This window comes from Melanerpes formicivorus, unplaced genomic scaffold (genome assembly GCF_026170545.1).
Source record: "Melanerpes formicivorus ecotype bairdi unplaced genomic scaffold, bMelFor1.0.p_v2 SCAF_9, whole genome shotgun sequence".
Lineage (NCBI taxonomy): Eukaryota > Metazoa > Chordata > Aves > Piciformes > Picidae > Melanerpes > Melanerpes formicivorus.
The window spans coordinates 23,144,884-23,159,059 of NW_027142361.1; the positions used below are offsets into that span (position 1 = coordinate 23,144,884).

Consider the following 14,176-nt stretch of genomic DNA (forward strand, 5'->3'; position numbering starts at 1 on the left):
CACAATGGAGTCTTCTGGGTCTTCTCAACTTTATATTGCAACTCTTGTGAATGAGCAACTTTATTGTTCTAAAAGGCAAGGCAAAAGTCTCTGATTTTGGTATTGTGCATGGAGAGCTGCAGAAGGAAGGTGATGCCTATCAGGCCAATATATTGTAAACAAATATATTGTATTGGATTGGACCACTACACTCTGTGCTGGGTTAGGAACTGGCTGGAGGGCCGGGCCCAGAGAGTGGTCGTGAACGGTGCCGCATCCAGCTGGAGGCCAGTCACCAGTGGTGTCCCCCAGGGATCAGTGCTGGGCCCTGTCCTCTTCAACATATTCGTTGATGATCTGGATGAAGGGGTAGAGTCAGTCATCAGCAAGTTTGCAGATGACACAAAGTTAGGGGCAGATGTTAGTCAATTAGAGGGTAGAAAGGCTCTGCAGAGGGACCTCGACCGACTGGAAAGATGGGCAGAGTCCAATGGGATGGCTTTCAACAAGTCCAAGTGCCGAGTGCTGCACTTTGGCTATGGCAATCCCATGCAGAGGTATAGGCTGGGGTCGGAGTGGCTGGAGAGCTCCCAGACAGAGAGGGACCTGGGTGTGCTGATCGACAGCCACCTGAATATGAGCCAGCAGTGTGCTCAGGTGGCCAGGAGGGCCAATAGCATTCTGGCCTGCATTAGGAATAGTGTGGCCAGCAGGAGCAGGGAGGTCATAGTGCCCCTGTACTCTGCTCTGGTTAGGCCGCACCTTGAGTACTGTGTCCAGTTCTGGGCTCCTCAGTTTAAGAAGGACATTGAGACACTTGAGCGTGTCCAGAGAAGGGCAACAAGGCTGGTGAGAGGCCTTGAACACAAGCCCTATGAGGAGAGGCTGAGGGAGCTGGGATTGTTTAGCCTGGAGAAGAGGAGGCTCAGGGGTGACCTTATTGCCCTCTACAACTACCTGAAGGGTGGTTGTAGCCAGGAGGGAGTTGGCCTCTTCTCCCAGGCAACCAGCACCAGAACAAGGGGACACAGTCTCAAGCTGCGCCAAGGGAGGTTCAGACTCGAGGTGAGGAGGAAGTTCTTCACCGAGCGAGTCATTCGGCATTGGAATGGGTTGCCCAGGGAGGTGGTTGAGTCATCGACCCTGGAGACGTTCAAGGGGAGATTGGACGTGGCACTTGGTGCCATGGTCTAGTCATGGGGTCTGCGGTGTCAGGTTGGACTCGATCCTCGAGGTCCTTTCCAACCTAAGTGATACTGTGATACTGTGATACTGTGAAACCCTTATGCTTAAGAACATCCAGACCTGCCTGCAGTTCTGCCCAGTGCTATGATGCAATTACATCTGCTCATGTTTTAAAGATGGCCTTACTTAAAAGTAAAAAGATCCAACTGTGCCTGAAGGCTTGGATTCCAGTTTGGCAACTACCTCAAGGATTCCTCCATACCCCAGGTTGGTGAGACTCAACAACGGAATGAAGCTGGAGGTGGGGAGATTCAGGCTGGATGTGAGGAGGAGGTTCTTCACCATGAGAGTGGTGAAACCCTGGAATGGGTTGTCCAGGGAGGTGGTCGAGGCCCCGTCCCTGGGGGTGTTTAAGAGCAGGCTGGACGAGGCTCTGTCCAGCCTGATCTAGTGTGGGGTGTCCCTGCCCATGGCAGGGGGGTTGGAACTAGATGATCCTTGTGGTCCCTTCCAACCCTGAATGATACTATGATACAGCAAAAGAAACAGATTCCTTCTCAATGTGTGTGTGGGGGGAAAGGCCATCTGCACTGAATGTTGACACCCATGTTTAAAATAAATACTGTAAAATAAAAATGGTAAAGAAAAATCAAGCTTGAACTCACTGGTTGGCCTTTCTCAGAACTCTGGATGTGAAAACAACTTAATGTTATCCAAATATAACAATATATGGCAGATGGCAAGAAGATCTGTTTAGACTTCTGATGGTTGTAAAGAGAATGGGAAAATATCTCAATCTCTTCAGTGATACAAGTAATATCCTAAGTTAGAGGTGTCTGTATTGATTTTGAATCACAGAATTGTCAGGGTTGGAAGGGATCTCAGACATCACCTAGTTCCAGCCCCTCCACCATGGGCATGGACACCTCACAGTGGATCAGGTTGCTCAGAGCCACCTCCAGGGATGGGGCTTCTACCACCTCCCTAGGCAACCTGTTCCAGTGTCTCACCACCATCATGGTAAAGAACTACTTCCTAACATCCAATCTGAATCTACCCATTTCTAGTTTTGCTCCATTCCCTTCAGTCCTATCACTACCCAACACCCTAAAAAGTCCTGTGAAGGTTACACAGAGTATTAAATTGTGATAACTTCAAAAGATCAGTAAGCCTAATCCTGATACAAGTTAGACTAATAGTCAAGGAAAACATTGGAACATGGTCGGTATATATTACAAGGATGAGTAGCCTTTATAGGAGTAGAGTGGCAAACAGTACATGCAAAAGTTACCCTGAAAAGCAGGCCCTCATACTTGTTTTCTGCTCATAACCAAACAAGTATGCTAAGCACATTTTTTTTTTCCTGAGCCAGATGGACCATCTTTTATGATGTGTAAAAGCAATGGGGAAAGTAAGAAAAGTGGGCCAGAGCTGATGCTCCATATTTCCAAAAATAGTCTGTTTCAGCATATTCTGTTTCAACTCTCTATATTTCAGACCTTGGGACTGATTTTCCACACTGGGAGCATTGTCCATGAAACTATTTGAAGCATCCAAGACTGTGACTATGGAGCATTGGCCATTGGAATGGGCTGTCCAGGGAGGCGGTGGAGTCACCATCACTGGAGACATTTAGGAAGACACTGGATGGGGCACTTGGTGCCATGGTTTAGTTGATTAGATAGTGTTGGATGATATGTTGGACTCAATCTCAAAGGTCTTTTCCAACCTGGTTAACTCTATTCTAGTCCATTCTCTTTCTGTGCTATAGAACAATGATTAAGCCATGGCACTCTGGTGCACAGGACACAAAAGCTTTTAGATGTTTGCAAACAAGTGTTTCACAGAATTGTTTTGGTTGGAAAAGACCATTGACCTAATACCACCATGGCCATTAAACCATGTCCTGAAGTGTCCACACATTTCTTGAACATCTCCAGGGATGGTGACTCCACCACCTCCCCAGACAGTCTGTTCAAATTCCTGATCACTCTTTTCATAAACCTAAACCTCCTCTGGCACAATTTCAGGACATTATACCCTCCAGAAAAAAACAACCAGTAGATAACCCTGTGCCTTGCTGGTTTTGACTGAGGAAAAAAAGATGTACATACATGTGGCTAACTGCAGATATAAAGTTTGGCCTCACTCGTGGAGCCAAATACAGCAGTGAGACCATGAATCCAAAATGATTAGAGACTTTTGAAAAAGAATCAGCATATCCCTCACATAGTCATTAGCTCCTCCTGGTTCTCCTTCAGCTCAGCTAATGGTCACAGTTACGCTCTATGGGAAGGCAGAGAAATGAATGAGATTCTTCTAACTTGCTATCATGTGTTGACTTTCCCCAGCGAGTCAGGTAGTATAGCTGAGAAGCCTCATTGTCCTTCTTGAAAGACAAAGACTAAGAAGTAAGCATTAAAAGCATGCTGATGACAAGTGAAAACATAGATTTTTTTTTTTTTAACCTAGTATTTTGGAAATGAGAGGATGACATCCCTTTTTTGGGAAAATCACAGGATGTTAGGGGTTGGAAGAGACCTCCAGAGGTCATCCAGTCCAAAACCCCTGCCAGAGCAGGACTGTAGAAATGCAAAAGTGGAAAAAATGAATCAATCCTCACAAGTTTGTTTTTTCTCCCCCCATATTTGATGAATATATTTTGTTTCTTTCTTTGGTAATCATGAAACTTGCTTGTTCAGGTACAGAAAACAGATTCCTATCTGTTGTCTTGAGTCCATAAATTGTGACTTTAAGAGAATATGGTATCATAAGACTCGTGATTAAAAAAAAAAATTAGCCATATTAGAAATTCCAAAATGATCCTTTCTAGAAGTATTTTGGTCATCAACAGAGCTGGAGAAAGCAATTCGACCTTTGTTGTGGAAATACCAAAGAGGGAATCCCTGGGAAAGGGATAGATGGAAGAATTCCAGATTTTTCCAGACAAATCTAATAACTCTGGTAAATGAAGAACCAAGAAAAATCAAGAAGAAAAGAATAAGAAGGGGGGGAAAAAAGAGAACAATTTGTCGATTTCTAGTACCTCAGCACTCAGAACAAGTATTGTCCCTCTCACTTAGCTGAACCTAAAAGCCAGATTGAGAAAGGCGATGGAAATCAGGGGAACTCTAGAGGGCACCAGAGGTATTTCACCACAGACTTCATTGTGCACCAGGCTGTTTCCAGTCCGTTCATCCAAACAGAAGGCTGCTGCTGCTAATCAAGATGACTGTAATTATGACAGAAGCTGCTCTACTTTTTGATAAACAAAGAATCATAAAAAAAAAAAAGAGAGAGAGAAATATAAAGGAGGTAAGCATATCTGTAAAGGCAACCCACCAGTAAGGCTTTGGGGCTTGGCTCTTTGTCACAGTTTAAGAAACACGTTGAGCTTCAAAACCTACTTCATTGCTCCCTCTTCCCCTTCAGGAAGAACGATGTTCCTTTCCCACTGCTCCCAAAGTCTGAGCTGCTGGTTTCTTGCCTGTCACTTTTCGTGTCACCTTGTCAGTGTGATGCCAGGCACTTGCAGGAGGTTGACAGCTCCAGGCTCAGAGACTAGCTAAACGACAAAACTTGTCTCAAACATTTTTCATGGGAAGGGTGTTTCATATCAGCATGATGGCTAGGCAATACACAGAATAATTTGTGAGGATGCTGATTGCTTTCATTATCCAGCTTTAGCATTCTGAGCCTATTATTTTTTTGGGGGGGTGTCTGGTTTTATAAGGCTTCTGCACTGAAAGAAACGTCACTTGCAAGGAAGTAGCTTTCCATTTGCTGTTTTGCTGTCTTTATCTTTTATATATGAAATAGATGATCTGGATGCGATTTTGCATCTTGATGAAATGTAACCTTGAAGTTAAAGGATCAAATCCAACTTCTGTAACTGCTGGGGATTCACCTTTCCCTGTATGATGGGCAATATTAGTAAGGATATCTGAAATTTCCAAACACTTTAGATTCTTACAGGCACAAGTGTTTCAAAAGCAGATGCAGAAGGCATGTCTATACCAAATTTTACAAGTGAAGAAAGTGAGACTAAGAGGCTGGCTAATGAGGTCAGGGAGTTTGCATGTGCAAGCCAAAAAATAGACGCAGATCTCTTGAGTGTAATCTGAGCAAGTCTTTGTAAGTTTTTTTTTTGTGTCCTGTGGTTTTTTTTTTTGCCTCCTGAACACAGAATGTGGGTCATTTTTGGTGGGTTTTTCTGGTAACTTTATTTTTCAGGAGAAGTTGGGGAACTAAAAATAAGACTTGTGCCAAAAATTTAGGAAAAAAAAATTAACACACAAAAAAAATCAAAGTTATTTTGATGCAAGGATGGATTATGAAGTCAAAGACAAGAAGACACAGGTCAACATGGCTTTCAGATTCGTGGCTGAATCTGTGGGAAGCTCAGAAATAAGAGTGTAATGGAAGAGAGAAGTAAATACATATTCTTTCCAATCAATGGGAGAGAGTTGGGGTCTAAAAATTAACAAAAGTACTAATTTAGCATTTTGGACATTTGAAATTCTGATTTTTAGACTGCTGTTGTGACAGGACAAGCTGTAGTGGTTTTAAACTAAAAGAGGGGAGATTCAGACTAGATAGAAGGAAGACATTTTTTCCTGAAACACTAGCATAGGTTGCTCAGAGAGGTGGTAGATATCCCATCCATGGAAACATTCCAGATCGGGTTAGACATGGCCCTGAACAACCTGATGAAGCTGAAGATGTCCCTGCTCACTGCAGGAGGGTCGGACTAGGTGATCCTTAAAGGCCCCTTCCAACCCAGACCATTCTATGATCTATGTACCAGTGTACCCAGGAATAGTTTAGGGCAGCGATAGTTAGACCAGGCAACAAACCCCCAGTCAAAGCAATGCAGTCAAAGAAAAGGAAAGCAGTCAACACATGCCTGTGCCCTGGCACCACTTTCATTTACTAATATCAATACATCTTCTTTGTAGTAAGACACTCCAAGACACAGTCTCAAGCTGCGCCAGGGGAGGTTTAGACTGGATGTTAGGAAGAAATTCTTCATAGAGAGAGTGATTGCCCATTGGAATGTGCTGCCTGGGGAGGTGGTGGAGTTGCCATCATTGGGGGTGTTTAGGAGGAGACTTGATGGGCTGCTTGGTGCCATGGTTTAGTTGATAAGATGGTGTTGGATGATGGGTTGGACACGATGATCTTGGAGGTCCTATTCTATTCTGTTCTAAAATGTACTGAAAAGGGAGAAATTGTTGAATAAAGCAAACATTAGACTGCCCTGGCTCAGGTAGTGACAGTAGTTGCTGCTATGAATGCAAGGGTCAAACAATATTTGGAAGTCATTCTTCATTTAGGACCGACTCTTTTTTGTATTCATGTCAGCTGGACATCTCAGAAAGCAGTTGCACAACTATGGTTGTACCAGGGGTGTAGAAGAGCCTCTGATTTTTGCATATCTGGCAAAGCTGTGCAAAACTCAGCAATTTTCAGGCTCACTGATTTCCCCTGTTTTATGCTTTGTATGAATCTTGGAGTTTGAGCAAACCCAGCAATTCTGATCCCTTCATGGGAACTATCCTGTGTTTTATGTTGGACACATGTTTATAGATCTTGGTGAGTTTGGGCTCAGTGGAAAAGCTTCAGAGAGAAGTGTGAGCTTGAAGGTTTAAATCAGCAGGAATGGAAAACACTGCTTCGATCTGACCTGTGCCAGTCTGTGAACCCTGGTCTTAGTTATTAATGTTGAGCAAGTAACAGCACAAATGGAAGACATAATCCTACACTTACCAGCTGTTGAGTATCTCATTCCTAAAGAAAAAAATCCATTAAAACTTAAGTAGAGTCTGGATTCTGCTGTATCTATCAGACATTATAGTTCTTCAAAAAGTCTTTAATTATCTTAGAATTTATTCTAATAATAGACATTTGTGTGATTCCTCTGATTTTTTTCTAGTCATAAAGAATGTCTTTGGCTTTCTGACCTCATATGACATAAGCATATACACAAATGCATAAAATATCACCCTTTCACTTGTGGTTTCTTTGCTACTTTGGTTATGATTTAGAATCATAGAACCAATCAGATCTCAGAAATCATCAAGTTCAACCTCATACCTAACACCTCATGACAACTAAACCATGGCTCCAAGTGCCACATCCAATCCCTTTTTGAACACCTCCAGGGATGGTGAGTCCACCACCTCCTTGGGCAGCACATTCCAATGGCCAATCACTCTTTCTAGGAAGAACTTTCTCCTCACCTCGAGCCTGAACTTCCCCTGGCACAGCTTGAGACTGTGTCCTCTTGTTCTGGTGCTGGTTGCCTGGGAGAAGAGACCAACCCCTTCCTGGCTACAACCACCTTTCAGGTAGTTGTAGAGAGCAATAAGGTCTTCCCTGAGCCTCCTTTTCTCCAGGCTAAGCAACCCCAGCTCCCTCAGCCTCTCCTCATAAGGCTTGTGCTCAAGACCTCTCCCCAGCCTCATTGCCCTTCTCTGGACACATTCAAGTGTCTCAGTGTCCTTAAATTGAGGAGCCCAGAACTGGATTCAGGATTCCAGATGTGTCCCAACCAGTGCTGAGTACAGGGGCAGAATGACTTCCATGCTCCTGCTGGCCACACTATTCTTGATGCAGGCCAGGATGCCATTGGCCTTCTTGGCCACCTGAACTCACTGCTGGCTCAGATTTTCTGAACCTGTTCTTGTTATATTAGATCCATATGAAACTATGAGATTTCCCACCATCAAAAATCAGCTTCTATTAGATAATAGTTGTAAAACCTGCTATAGCCATGCTAAACCCTTCACAAAACCTTGTCAGAGATTCCAGTGCAAGACTATGGCTTGTCCTTGCCAGATGTAATGTTTTTGGCTCTGTTGCAATCTAGAGATTTATACAGCACAGAGACAGAGAATTTATTGTGAGAAAGTCCACAGTTCTGGAATACAGACAGAAATGAAAGTGAAAGTTTCCTATTGAATTTTGTAATGGTTGTATGGAATCACTGCTTCAGAATTGTATCTGCCCTGCAAGACCTACTTATTTAACACTGACAGCTCCTGGCTATTTCAGTCATAAATAACATTAATTTCCTGTGTATAATCAGAACCAGCTATTCAGATAGCTCAGTTTTAGACTCTGACTGTTGTAGACGTCATCAGAGTATATAACAATGACTATGGCATGAAGGTCAAATCCATCTCTGCCATACAGCTGCAAAGTTCTTTATCTCGAGGATGATTAGAGGGCTGGAGCACCTCTCCTATGAGGATAGACTGAGCGAGTTGGGGTTATTCAGTCTGGAGAAGAGAAGGCTCCCAGGACACCTTATTGTGGCCTTCCAGTATCTTAAGGGGGCCTACAAGAAAGCTGGGGAGGGACTTTTTAGGGGGTCAGGTAGTGATAGGACTAGGAGGGAATGGAAAATAAAACCTAGAAATAGGTAGATTCAGACTGGATGTTAGGAAGAAGTTCTTCCCCATGAGGGTGCTGAGACATTGGAACAGGTTGCCTAGGGAGGTGGTGGAAGCCTCATCCCTGGAGGTATTTAAGGCCAGGCTGGATGTGGCTCTGAGCAACCTGATCTAGTGTGAGATGTCCCTGCCCATTGTGGTAATGCCAGCGATGAGCAGTGTGAGCAATCTGGCAGTGCAGGCCTAGAGCCTGACATGGTGGTAGGCCATGCTCAGCATAAATGCAGAGCCAGCTAGCAGTGTAGCAAAACAGTGCTGTGCCTGCAGCATGTAACTAAAACAGGATGCTGTGTGACCGTTTGAGGCTCTGCCTTTAAGAAAGGGACACTGCTGGAACACTGTGGCTGAATGTTTTGTAAACAAAAGACAGGTCTAAACAAATTTAATTGGTAGATTGGTAGAACACAACTTTAAGTTTTGAGCGCTGCTGAGACTTTCCTCAGTTCGCTCTTCCCTCCCTTTCCAGCTTGTCCGCTTCTAAGGCTCTCTGCCAGACTGACCTTGGACAGATAAGCGTGGCCTACTAATTTATAACTGCTTCTACTAACAATTGCTCTTTTTCTCTCTTTCTAACCCCCTTTGGGGAAAAAGGGGAGAGAAGGGGGTACGGGGGGGAACCCTCCTCCAGAAACGGGGGGGGGAGTTTTGTTCCTGTATTACTTTGCTGTGTATATATTGTAAATACTGTAAATTGTGTATATATACCCTGCATTCCCTAAAACTGCTTGTAAATATAGCATTCCTTTTACTCCACTGGCTGTGGCTAGCTGTGGTTATTTTTTTTCCCTTCACTTTGTGGGGGGAAGAAGGCTGGGCCTTCCTCTCAAACCCTCGACACGCTGGTAGCTATAAACACAGAAAGTTATCTTGGGACAACAGGACATGCACCTGCATCAACAAACCTCGCGTGTCATTAGTAGTTGGACCAATAGTCTATAATAGTGCAATGTGTGGTCACTCATAGGGAACCAATGAAGCTATGCCAACAAGGCACTCTGAGTTTATATAAGTTGTAGAAGTTCCCTTGCTACACACTTCTGCCTTTCCTTTCCCTTCTTCTATGCTTTACTTTACTGTGCTATACTTGCACCATAGGCCTGCAATACTGGAAGAATAAAGGAACAATACTCAGTCATATTGGTCAGCTGTATTGACTCCAATCTCCGTCGTCTATAGCCCATGGCAGATGAGTTGGAACTGGATGATCATTGAGGTCCCTTCCAACCCTAACAATTCTATGATCTAAGAAGTACAGATACATGATAGATTGTGTTCATTTCACTGCAATAAGTAAGGACAAGATGCTCTTTTGGGCATGTGATCTAAGGTGGGACCTATGATCAGGGATGTGGAGGCCACTCTACTTTGAGTATTCAAATTCTTTGTGCTTTAGGCATGTGCTCTAAGCAAGGCAGATGTTTTCAATATTTTTTTATTCAGTAATTTCTGACTGATGTATAATGACAAGCAGCTATTTATGCCTGTGACCAGCAAGGAGAATGTGCTGTGACTGAGACAGCAGTGAGCCTATTGCTCCTGGGTTACAAAGATCTTCTCTGTATGTTGGGGTACAAAGAACGCCTTCCTCTTTTCTCATCTCCAACAGATCAGGTGCAAATTTCCTGTGACAGAGGTTGGTTCAGTTCCAGGATTATCTCTCAGTGAAAGACAAAGAAACCAAGTGGCAGCAATCTGTGTTGAAAACTTGACTCAGAAAATAGTCAGTTCTCCTGGAAAATGTGTTGAATTGCATTCTCACATCTTCTCTGGCATCTGAGGCAGGCTTAAGAGCCTTCTGTGCCATTTAATCTTAAGGAAGACAAGTAGTGAAGGAGGGGTTCAAATGACCTAGCTGTGAAGGCTGTCAAATTTAGGGGATGGGAAAAATGATTTTTTGCCTTCACTAGATTTAGCTATTTTTAGCTTTATTTACAATATAAATGTCTACTGTGTACTGATTGGCTAAGCTCTCATTCAGTTGGAGATCTAGACCATAGAATCATAGAATCAATAAGGTTGGAAACGACCTCAGAGATCATCAAGTCCAACCTATTACCTAATACCTAACACCTCAGGACAACTAAACCATGGCTTCAAGTGCCACATCCAATCCCTTTTTGAACACCTCCAGGGATGGTGAGTCCACCACCTCCCTGGACAGCCCATTCCAATGGCAAATTACTCTTTCTGGGAAGAACTTTCTCTTCGCCTCAAGCTAAACCTCTCCTGGCACAGCTTGAGATGGTGTCCTCTTGTTCTGGTGCTGGTTGCCTGGGAGAAGAGACCAACCCTCACCTGGCTACAACCTCCCTTCAGGTACTGTTTAATCAACAGAGTTTAGAGAGAAATTCAAGTCACAGAATCATAGAATGGTCTGGGTCGGAAGGGACCTCCAAAGGTCATCTAGTCCAAGCCCTTTGTAGTAAGCAGAGGTGTCCTCCACTAGTTCAGGTTGCCCAGAGAGAGTTCTGTCAAGCCTCACCTTGAATACTTCCAGGGATGAGGCCCCAACCACCTCCCTGGGCAACCTGTTCCAGTGCTCCACTTACCCTCATGGTAATGTATGTTAGTGTATGTACACTATGCTAGACCTGCTTAATGGTAATGCAGATTTCACAGGCTATACAGAGGAAAAAAAACTTTTTCACTGTAAGTGTGACAAAAAAGTGGAACGGTCTGCTCAGAGTGGTTGTGGAGTCTCCTCCTCTGGAGACATTCAAAACCTGCTTGGATATGTTCCTGTGTGGCCTACTCTAGGTGATCCTGCTGTGGCAGGGGGTTGGACTAGATGATCTTTTGAGGTCACTCCCAACACCTAACATTCTGTGAAATCTGTGAGATCCCCAGAGATTACAGAAGAAGATATATACCTGACTGAAATAGAGGTACCTACATGTAGATGAGTAGAGTTAGAAGCCTGGGTCAGAAGCTGGATCTGTCCTCAGCTTCTCTACAATAGATGGAAAAGGAATATGGCCTCAGTTCAGCCTCTTGAGTCTGGCAGTGCTCATCATTCCCCATGCACAATCGGAGAAGGCTGGCTGATTTAAGACTGGGGAAGTATCTGTGTAGGATCAAGACCTGTGCTCTTCTAGGTGCTCATCTTCAGTTCAGCACTTAATGCCTACAGCAGGTGTGAAAGAAAATACTGAATTATCCAGGAGCTGCCTATAGAAGCTTTGTACTCCAACCTACTGAAGTGCAGCAGAGAAAGAAGGATGGGAGTTGTACCAGACAACAGCTTTTGTAGCTGAAGCCTTCAGCATTTTATCCTGACTGCTATTTCTTCTTTAAACACAGGAATCCTTGGGGATTAGCTGCCTTTTATCACATTTATTTTGTGTGCATGTAATAGGGAATTATCTATTCTTTCACAAGCCCTATATGAGTATCCTGTACAAATAAGTATGTCTCCCTTGGTGTGTACGTATAGTTAAGTGTTTTGGATTGTGTGTGTATAAGGGAAAGCAGCCACAGACACAGGTGGCATGTGTAAGGGCACCAACATCACTGTGTGAGAATGGAAATGGGTTTCATCTACACGTTGCATGCACACAGGTATGTGCAAAGATAAACAGGAATGTGTGCATTTATGGAGCAGACATTATCTCTGCCTTTCCTCACCCTCCAACAAGATAGATGGAAGAAGTGGGATGGTGGTTTTTTTTGGATTCTCTTCAATGTCTGAAGGACTAAACACCCCCTGGCTGCTTCACAACTAAAAGATGTTCTTCACAGAAAGAGTAATTGGCCATTGGAATGTGCTGCCCAGGGAAGTGGTGGAGTCTCCATCCCTGGAGGTGTTCAAAAAAGGATTGTTTGTGGCACTTGAAGCCATGGTTTAGTTGCCCTGAGGTGTTAGGTATTAGGTAATAGGTTGGACTTGATGATCTCTGAGGTCTTTTCCAACCTGGTGGATTCTATGATTCTGTGATCCTGTGTTGGAAAGTTGAAGCACAAGAGTTGTCCAGCCAATGAATGAAAAGCAGCTTCGTCTGGCTCTGCTGCAGAATATGGAACATCACTCTAAGGCTTTATAGGCCTAATGAACCTGCTTGGCATTATGGTCTGCAAACAACTTTGAAACAATTCTTTACATGTTGATTTTTTTTTCAAGTATCAGCTCATGGCTAGGGAAAAAAAAAAAAAAAAAAAGAAATGAAAAAAAAAAAAGAACCTGTAGCCTCAGCTAGTCATGTATTCCCCTCTGTGGTCTGAGCAAAGTCAGGAGAACATCTAGGATATTTCACCACACTTTGATAAATATCTTAAATGGCCCCACTATTTCAAAGTATCCCACTGGAAGTCCCCATCTCACTCTTGACTATATTTAGCACATAGCCTAAAGCAAAAATGTGAAGTTGCATAGCAACTCCTGGGCTAATAAATCTTTCTGGTCCCAAATTGTCTGTATGCTTTTATCCACATCTTGGATAAAATTCTAATGAAGTTTGGACTTAGTGTACATGTACATTGTCATTGTCTTCATAACAGCTTATTAGGCTGTTTGCTCCAGTAAATTGAATATTACTAGGCCATAGGCCCAGGAAGTGAGTCCAAATATATTAACAGTATCTGGCTTCTCAGCCTGAGCCACCTTGCATTCTTTCAGACCTTTCCAGGGTGTTGTTCAGGAATTAGTGCAGTAACACTGTTCCAGTAATAGTATACCTTGAGGCTGATGTTCTTTGGGAGCCAAAGAGTTAATGGTCATGGTAAGAGGATGTCAAATGCTCTCAGTAGCATACGGCTTTGGAACTATTTAATTAGTTGGCAAGAGGCAGGCTAAATGTTCCTCTTTTTATTGCTACTTTGATTCATCTGTGTTGTCATTTTGGCTCTGAACTTGAGTTTCTACATTTCTGGACCATCCATTTCATTGGTTAGCCTGTGATTTGGTTCACATCTACAGTAGGATAACATTCTGGCCAGATGGGAACATTTTGCCAGCAGGTGTAGAAAACTGCCTACTCAAACTGAGACTATGGTCCTAGAAGCAGTATGAGTGCAATTGTCCTGAACTACATTACTGGGTAAACTTGTTTTTAACAGGTATAGATAACAGAGGGATTATGAATGTTATAGTCTTCTAGGTAAAAAAACTAATACCATTACAACATCATATGTATTCTTGATCAAAATTATTTGGTTTAGTCAATTGTTCCTTTCAAAATCATACCTGAAATGTGTTAAATGTCTCTGGATGTCGAGGTCTAATATTGGAGTCGGTCTGGAGGATCCGAGGGGTGATCTGTCTTGACTTAGAAGGTCTTGGAATTCTTTACATATTTGTCTAAAAGGAAAGTGGAAATCCTTAAATGAGACAGGTGTAATCCTTTCTGTAAAGCTGATTCCCATAAGACTGTCACTTCATTCTGAGTGACCTCATTCATAACAGAAATGCTTGGCTGATGCATTGGTAAAGAAATCAAAAGCAAAATGAATCCCTTCTTGCTTCCCTGTTCCTAATTCTCAGAGCTGGCAACATGCACGATCTCTTGAACAAGAATAGTTCTTCTTTGGGGCCATCTCAACACTGACAATTTAAAATGTGA

General features: G+C 43.2%; 1 protein-coding gene across 2 annotated transcripts in view; it reads right to left on the reverse strand.

Moving 5' to 3' along the window:
• The window catches only part of TFAP2D (transcription factor AP-2 delta), a 77,511-nt gene that overhangs the window by 7,115 nt on the left and 56,220 nt on the right, over positions 1-14,176 (reverse strand). For both annotated transcript variants that reach the window (XM_068142893.1, XM_068142892.1), the window contains one exon: positions 13,801-13,914. In XM_068142893.1, coding sequence (XP_067998994.1) covers positions 13,801-13,914 — 114 coding nt within the window. The remainder of the gene's footprint in view (positions 1-13,800; positions 13,915-14,176) is intronic.